We start from the raw sequence: 8376 nt of genomic DNA on the forward strand, positions 1-8376 counted from the left end.
GTCCGTGGTAGGTGCTATCCTGTGGACAGTGCCTGCTGGGTTCGAGACTGTGTGGATCATTTGCTGGGTGCTGCAAGTGAGGTCATATATGCCCGGCTGATGGTGATGGCTTTTGTCAGGATGACTGTGGGTTCCGTGGCTAACAGTTTGTGAAGGAGACCCTCATGGCCAATCCCCATAACAAAAACGTCCCATAACGCCTCGTCAAGGTGTGCGCCAAAATCACACGGCGCCGCGAGTCTCCTAAGGTCCGCAGCATATTTGGTGACATCCTGGCCCTCGGGTCTGCAGTGATGGTAGAATTTGTATCTGACCGTGAGGATGCTCTCCTTCGGTTTCAACTGGTCATGAATGAGTGCGACCAGCTCCTCATATGACTTGTGCCTGGTGCTTGCGGGTGCCAGCAAATCCCCGACGAGACAGTAAACCTCATCGCCACAACTGGAAAGCAATATCGCCTTACGCTTCTCTCAGTGCATCTGTGTCCTTCGTCAGGTCGTTTGCTGTGCAGTAGTACTCGAGCCCTTCTGTAAAGGCCTCCCAATCATTGCCCACGGTAAAATCCTTTAGCCAGCCCAGAGTAGCCATGGTTGCGTGGAGTTCGTCCGCTTCCTCGTTGCCAATGTGGGGCATGTAGCACTCAAATCACTGATTCCACATGGTCTGGTGTTGTAGTAACTGCTGTGACCTTAGTCGTTTATTGTCTAACTCCAGAGTGCCTCTCAGGTGTGGTGGGCAGCCTTTTATTCTCTGTCTCACAGGTACTTTCACCACAGCGCCCCCTGTGGCGCACCATTGTACTTATACATTTAATGTACCTGGACAATACATAACAGCAGAATACCCAGCCTCTGACCTGCTCTTGTTGCCACAGTATTTATGTGGCTGGTCCAGTTAAGTTTATGGTCAATGGTGACCCCCAGGATGTTGACGGTGGGGGATTCGGTGATGGTAATGCCCTTGAATGTCAAGTTGTCACCCTATAGAGAGATTGCACTCCATGTCCGGTGTTTCTTTTCTGGAAATATGAAGACCGGTTATTTATCTGCCTGCACCTTGTGTGTGAGACGGTAAATTTACCCGACCTATGGCCCTAACCAGTATCCAGTGAGCCCTGCTGAAAGGTGTTTGCAGATGTGTATCTCTGGTACCATGTGACTGAAGCAATAAGGACCTCTCATATTCGGTCTCAGTTAACGATTTTTCATTTTATTTCAGAAAAGATGTTTGATTATAAGTTTAAAGTCTGTAAGGAGAGTTTGGAAGTCAGAGGGTTAACAGTTGCATGGTTAGGTAGATGGCCCTTCCCCTTTGTGGTTCACGTGGATGTTGGCTATTAAAACTTGAGAGAGACTTGGATTCACATATTTTATCTGAGCAGGTTACAGAAATGAGCTTGACAGCACAAAATCATCGAATCCCTTTAAATGATGGAAACAGCATTCCCATTATTGGATTGGGAACTTTCTCTACACCCAAAATCGTAAGTATGTCTCTTATTTTCAATCTTTCTCTCCAACATTTGCCTGTCACTCCTCCATTGTGCTCTCTCAAAAGGGTTCACATCGCTCCCTTGTGGTTACTCGGTGCACTTCAGTAACCTGCCTACAGAGTGAGTGTGTACTGTCTGTGTACCTACAGAGAGAGCGTGTACTGCATGTGTCCCTATAGAGAGAGTGTGTACTCCCTGTCTGTGTCCCTATAGAGAGAGTGTGTACGTCTGTGTCCCTATAGAGAGAGTGTGTACTGCCTGTGTCCCCATAGAGTGTGTACTCCCTGTGTACCTATAGAGAGAGTGTGTACTGCCTGTGTCCCCATATAGAGAGTGCGTACTCCCTGTGTGTGTCCCTATAAAGAGAGTGTGTACTGCCTGTATCCCTATAGAGAGAATGTGTACTGCCTGTGTTCCTATAGAGAGAATGTGTACTCCCTGTGTCCCTATAGTGTGTACTCCCTGTGTACCTATAGAGTGTGTACTCCCTGTGTACCTATAGAGAGAGTGTGTACTCCCTGTGTCCCTATAGAAAGAGTGTGTACTGCCTGTGTCCCGATAGAGAGTGTGTACTGCCTGTGTCCCCATAGAGTGTGTACTCCCTGTGTGTGTCCCTATAGAGTGTGTACTGCCTGTGAACCTATAGAGAGAGTGTGTACTCCCTGTGCGTAAAGAGAGAATGTGTATTACCTGTGTCCCTATAGAGGGAGTGTATTGTCTGTGACCCTATAGAGAGAGTGTGTACTCCCTGTTTGTGTGTCTATAGAGTGTGTACTCCCTGTGTCCCTATAGAGAAAGTGTGTACTCCCTGTGTGTGTCCCCATAGAGGGAGTGTGCACTCCCTGTGTCCCTATCGAGAGAATGCATATTGCCTGTGTCCCCAAAGAGTGTGTACTGCCTGTGTCCCGATAGTGTGTACTGCCTGTGTCCCTATAGAGAGAGTGTGTACTCCCTGTATCCCTATAGAGAGAATGCATATTGCCTGTGTCCCCATAGAGTGTGTACTGCCTGTGTCCTTATAGTGTACTCCCTGTATCCCCATAGAGAGTGTGTACTCCCTGTGTCCCCATAGAGAGTGTGTACTCCCTGTGTCCCCATAGAGTGTGTACTTCCTGTGTCCCTATAGAAAGAGTGTGTACTGCCTGTGTCCCGAAAGAGAGAGTGTGTACTCCCTGTGTGTGTCCCTATAGAGTGTGTACTGCCTGTGTCCCCATAGAGAGTGTGTACTGCCCGTGTCCCTATGGAAACTGTGTACTGCCTATGTCCCCATAGAGAGAGTGTGTACTCCCTGTGTCCCTATAGAGTGTGTACTGCCTGTGACCCTATAGAGAATGTACAGCATGTGTGTGTGTCCAGAGAGAGAGAATGTACTGAATGCCAGGTGTGTCCCTATGGTAGTACATATGCACATGCACACACGCACACGTATGGACACAGCCACACATACGGACATTGATAAATTGTGGGGTACAGCTAATAATGTGGAGGACTGCACCAAAATATAGGAAGACATAAACATTGGCAAATGAAGGTTAATGTAGTGGAGCATGTGCATTTGTGTGTGTGTGTGTGTGCGGTCAATATATATACACTCACACAGATAATTAAATACATACAGGCACATATAGCATACATGCACTTGTTCATTTTGGGAGGAGGAATAAGAAAGTAATTATTCCTTGGAAGGTTAAAAAAACTAAATGGGGTAGAGGAGCAAAGCGATCTGGGAATCATCATCATCATCATCATAGGCAGTCCCTCGAAGTGATGATAACTTGCTTCCACGCCAAAAAGGGATGAGTTCACAGGTGTTTCAATGAAGGACCTAATATTCCGGATCCCGAACTACATCCTGAAGGGTGGAAGATGCCTGTGCGTGGATTTTTTAAACGTGTGGTGACCGTTGCACACCAGCCACCACACGGGCTTGACAGAGCTAGGTCTTGGTCCAGTGGCAAGGGTTAACTAAGACGACTGGAGACCGCTCTGCTGCACGGACCTAGCGTGCACACATATCGCAGTGTGGGCTGGCCTGTGCTGCCCCAGGACCCTCGCCTCTTCTGGGCCCCGAACTCGTGCCTCTCCTGGACCCCGATCACGTCCCTCTACAATCTCTCGCCGCTCCTTCACCCCGACCTCACCGCTCCTGCTGTACCTGCCCTCACTGCAGTCAGCCATCGCCCTCCTGCAGCAGCACGCGCTGCTCCCTGCAGTGGTATACCGCCACACGCTGCTCCCTCCAATGGCCCCGGCCCACTGATGTAAATCGGCACGGTCCCAGCCTGCAAGACCATCAGCAGGCCGGGGCCACCAGAGGGAGCAATCTGAGAATACAAGTACATGAATAGCTAAAAGTAGCAACGCAAGTTGATAAGGCCATAAAGCATACAGATAAAGTACTGGGGTTCATTTCTGTAGTGGGCGCTGTCACCCACTACACCCTGGGGGGGGGGGGGGGGGGGAGAGGGGGGGTACTTTTTTTTAAAGTAACAATACACTGAGCTCTAGGTTTGAAACAGTTTTGTCTTCTGTTTTGCTGATACATTCCTTTTTTAACAGACTGCCCATGATGCGTGTTACCATGCAATGAAAGTGGCGATCGATGTGGGTTATCGCCACTTTGATGGAGCATGGATGTACGGTAATGAAGATGAGATCGGAGAGGCCATTCAGGAAAAAATCGCTGATGGTGCAGTGAGGCGAGACGAGATCTATTACTGTGGCAAGGTAATGAACATTTGAAGAACCTCTCTCCTCCTCTCCCTGCTGACTCTTGATTAGCTTCTGTTTTATGTACATCTGCAGCTTTTGGCTCCCTCGCCATTTTCACGTGTGTGCCCAGATAGTGAACGTGTGCACACACAAACGTACATTTACACTCTCAACCACTCACGCAGATACATGTGAATGCATGTATATGCACAAACATCCATAAATGCACACAAACATGTACACACTCTCACACGCTTCAGGACTCAAGCAGGAGCAGGAACCCTGGCTGCATTTCTCCATCTTACGCCAGGGACCAATGGTAAATCAGCAGAGAAATATTAAACAATAACAGCCTGCATTTATATAGCACCTTTAATGTTTCTACAAATCATTATCTGCTTTAGATTCGCTCCTTTCCTGTGCGCGGTAATTTGTAGAGAGATCCAGTTGTGCAAGGGTGAGCAGCTCTCCCATATCTCATTCAAGTGGGCACTCCTCATATGTGAACAGTGAGACAGCAGCCTATCAACGAGAGAGGGTATTACAGCCAACCTTGACCCCATCGGCACTTTCTACTGGCGACAGTGGATGGCGATCACGTGCCAGGACTGTGACTTCCCCCTCGCTCTCCCAGAGGCACATTACACCGGCTCAGCACGGCGGAGGGGGGCGGGAGGGGAATCTGGCATTTTGGGGGCTATATGATTCAGCTGCATGGGGAATCTCTCTCCTGTAGCACTGATACCAGGCATTGTGAAAGCACAATTTCAGACTGAACTGTGAATATAACTGGTGTATCGGAGGTTGTGATGTCTTCAATACAGAACTCTCAGTGTTCTGTAATCCTGAATATTATAATGCTGTTTCAGTTTGTTGTATTAACTTCGAGTCCAACTTTCAGCTATGGAGCACCTATCACCTTCCGGTGATGGTCAGACCCTTCCTGGAGAGATCGCTGAAACTTTTAAAGTTTGATTACATGGACCTGTTCATCATTGAGCTGCCATTGGCCTTCAAGGTAAAGTCAGCATCCTATACAATGTTTCAGAGGCTGCTCTTTCATAGCCCTCTTCCCCTCCCTCCCTCCCCCCTCTAATTCCCTTCCCCTCCTCATGGAGCTCCCTCTTATTGGTGTGCAGTTCACCAGGACAGTCCTCTGCCACCTCATCCAAAAGTCTATTCTTCATGTGCAAGTCTAGATAGCACCTGCAGGCTGGGGGTTTTTAAACAGCAAAAATAAGCAATTTATTGTAACAGATACTTCAAATGTTGACATTAATGTAGATAAGCGGAGAACATTTCTTGAGGAGAAAGTCATAAGAAACCATTTTCTTTAAAAGACACAGTCTTACAGATAGCAGCCATTCCTTGCCCTCACCCGATATTTATTTTTCTGGTTCTGAATTTACCTACTGGGGCAGTCTTGAAGAGAAAACAAATTCAGTATTACATAATTTACAAAGACCAGCCAGTTATAGCAGCTTGTCCTCCAAACTTCAAAGTAAAACTGTAAACATTACATCTCTATTATTCCCAGCCCACACTGTGATATGTGCGCGCACTAGGTCCGAATAGCAGAGCAGGTCTCCAGCCGTCCTGGTCAATCCTTGCCACTGGATAAAGACCGAGCTCTGTCAAGCCCGTGTGATGGCTGATGTGCAACAGTTACCACACGTTAAAAAAATCCACTCACAGGCATCTTCCACCCCCTGGAGTTCAGGACTGGAACATCGGGTCCTTCATTGAAACATCTGTGAACTCGTGTGGGAGCAAGTCATCCACGTTCGAGGGACCATCTATGATGATTATTCATGGGGGGAAAGAGAACCTCTTACTGCCAGATGTTTTGAATTATTGTAAAATCCATTTGCTTGGCTGTGTTACAAGTTAGCATATGATAAGTCAATCCAGACAGAGTTTTATTAGCTTTTAGCCTGCTGAAAATCCATCTGCATACACAGCAAAATCTCCACTTAGAGAGAAGATAAGGTTTTTGCTAATACATGTGTTATAAAGCTGCTCACTAGTCAAATTAATGCAATATCTTCCCACAATACTTGGAGACTGATATTGAGGAAAGACAACCCCAAACATAACTGCCTGAAACCAGAGCAATTTGAGATTAGAGGTTTGACCCTCCAATATTGGAATAACAGCTCTACAACTATTTTTGTTGTAATACTTTAATCAAGTGCCCCCTGATTAAAGGGGGGGCACTCCAAAATCTTTTCAGGTGCCCCCTTGTTGTTTTTTGGTTTTTTGGTTTATTTTTTGAGGGCACCAAAACACGAATTATACAAGTGCCCCCTGGCTAAAAGGGGGTGAGGTCACTAAAAACCAGCAATTTAAACAAATTAACATTTGGACATAAAATCAAATTCAAATTTGGTTGCCGGGGGTGATGATGCACTCCAGTCCCTCCGGCGCCCACCTCTTGCGGAAGGCCGCGAGCGTACCGGTGGACACCGCGTGCTCCATCTCCAGGGACACCCTGACTCAGATGTAACCGCAGAAGAGACGCAGGCAGTCGGGCTGAACGACCCCCTTGACCGCCCGCTGCCTGGACTGGTTAATGACCACCTTGACCATGCCCAGGAGCAGTCCTACGAGGAGGCCCTCCGACCTGCCCCCTCCCCTCCGCACAGGGGGTTTGAACCTCCAACTACAGAGGGCACCACAGCTGAACACAACTGTGTCCTCAGCTGAAATCCAGCAGGGATGTACAGATTGTGATCAGGGACTGATTTGCACCTTCCTAGCTCAGGGTGTTCTGGCCAAATCTGATGCTCCAGTTGCTGCTATGTGGAAGTTGTGCTTTCGCCAATTAAACTTGGGCTGCCCATTAGCTCAGTGACAGTACACAACATCGTGGGTTTGCTGAACTAATGCGCACCTCATTCAAAACTGCATGAGCCCCCAATTTGTAGGAGATTCTGATTTGAGGGTTTACTGATTATTCATGGTTAAACAAGCGGCAGAGTGTGATACTAAGCAACAGTAGTACCACCCCCTGTGGAAGCAATAAGCCACAGAGACCTGGTGAACTCTAGCACCTAACTGCAGGCCTGGCTGAGATCAGTGAGGTGCGGCGGAAATCAGCACTTGGCAAACCAGTGGTGTGGAATGGCGAGAATCGGAGGGCGAGATGTTGCCCACCATCAGTGTAAGAAGGCCACTGGGAACCAGGTCCATTCGGCATAAAGCATGTTTGCAGGCTCTCCCAGCTGGGGGCAGAGGAGACACACACTTTCCTGGAGGGGCCCGGGGGAGAAGTCATGCTGCTTCTGGCTCCAGTAAGGAATCTTTGTTTTTTACTTACCTTAGCGACCTCGCTGGCTTCTCGAGGCTCAGCTAGTGAGATGGGCATAGCCAGCGCCCCATCGGGGCCAGGTTAAAATGTCGAGTGGCATTTGATAATGAGGCTCCCACCAGAGTCTGGTGGAAGGCTCATCCGCTATCAAAAACAGCAGCATTCACGGCATAGATTGACAAGATCAGAGTGGCAAATGGTGCCACACTATGTTAACTACTCCCCCCAATCCTTTCCTGCCAATCAGGGAGAGTTAAAATTCCCCTTTGACTTAGCACAATGAGGAAGCAATGCAGTTTAAAATAGAGAGCCCAAGGGGAGTATGTAAAGGAACTAATAGTGAGGCGGGTATGGAGAGAAGTACTTTTGATCAGAGAGGTGACAGAACCATAGAACTTACAGCACAGGAGGAGGCCATTCGGCCCGTCGTGCCTGTGCTGGCTCTGTGAAAGAGCAATGGTGCTGTGTCCCACATCCCGCTTTCTGACCGTAACCCTGTAAGTTCCTTACCCTCGAGCACCTGTCCAAATCCCTTTTAAACTGATTTATGGAACCAGCTTCCACCACCTTTTCAGGGAGAGCGATCCCGATCCCCACAACTCTCGGAGTGAAAAAAAGGACGCGTTTATTTGTAACACCTAAAGCTCTGATTGGACCCCCTTGATGGTCAGTCCTGCTGATTGGTCCCCTTGGAGAACAAGACACACCCAGCAGTTTCTCTGGAATATGTAATTGAAACCGTCCTGCCAACGTAATCAGTGACTTTGCAAAGTGTAATTTGAGCCATTCTGACTGCTGACTCCAGGCAGGAGAGAGCTCACTTGGAACAGACACGACTCACTCAACAACAACAACTTGTATT

The 8376-nt window shown here is 48.1% G+C and overlaps 1 protein-coding gene across 1 annotated transcript; it reads left to right on the plus strand.

The window, feature by feature from the left end:
• Positions 1-1390: 1390 nt before the first annotated feature.
• On the plus strand, positions 1391-5222 carry LOC139242481 (aldo-keto reductase family 1 member D1-like; the record flags this gene model as incomplete). The annotated part of the gene is made up of 3 exons (XM_070870376.1): positions 1391-1483; positions 4052-4219; positions 5106-5222. Coding segments are annotated over exons 1-3 (378 nt in total), but the record flags the coding sequence as incomplete, so codon positions are not given.
• Between the last annotated feature and the right edge of the window lie 3154 nt (positions 5223-8376).

The sequence above is a fragment of the Pristiophorus japonicus genome, unplaced genomic scaffold (genome assembly GCF_044704955.1).
Source record: "Pristiophorus japonicus isolate sPriJap1 unplaced genomic scaffold, sPriJap1.hap1 HAP1_SCAFFOLD_1348, whole genome shotgun sequence".
In the NCBI taxonomy this organism is placed as follows: Eukaryota; Metazoa; Chordata; class Chondrichthyes; family Pristiophoridae; genus Pristiophorus; species Pristiophorus japonicus.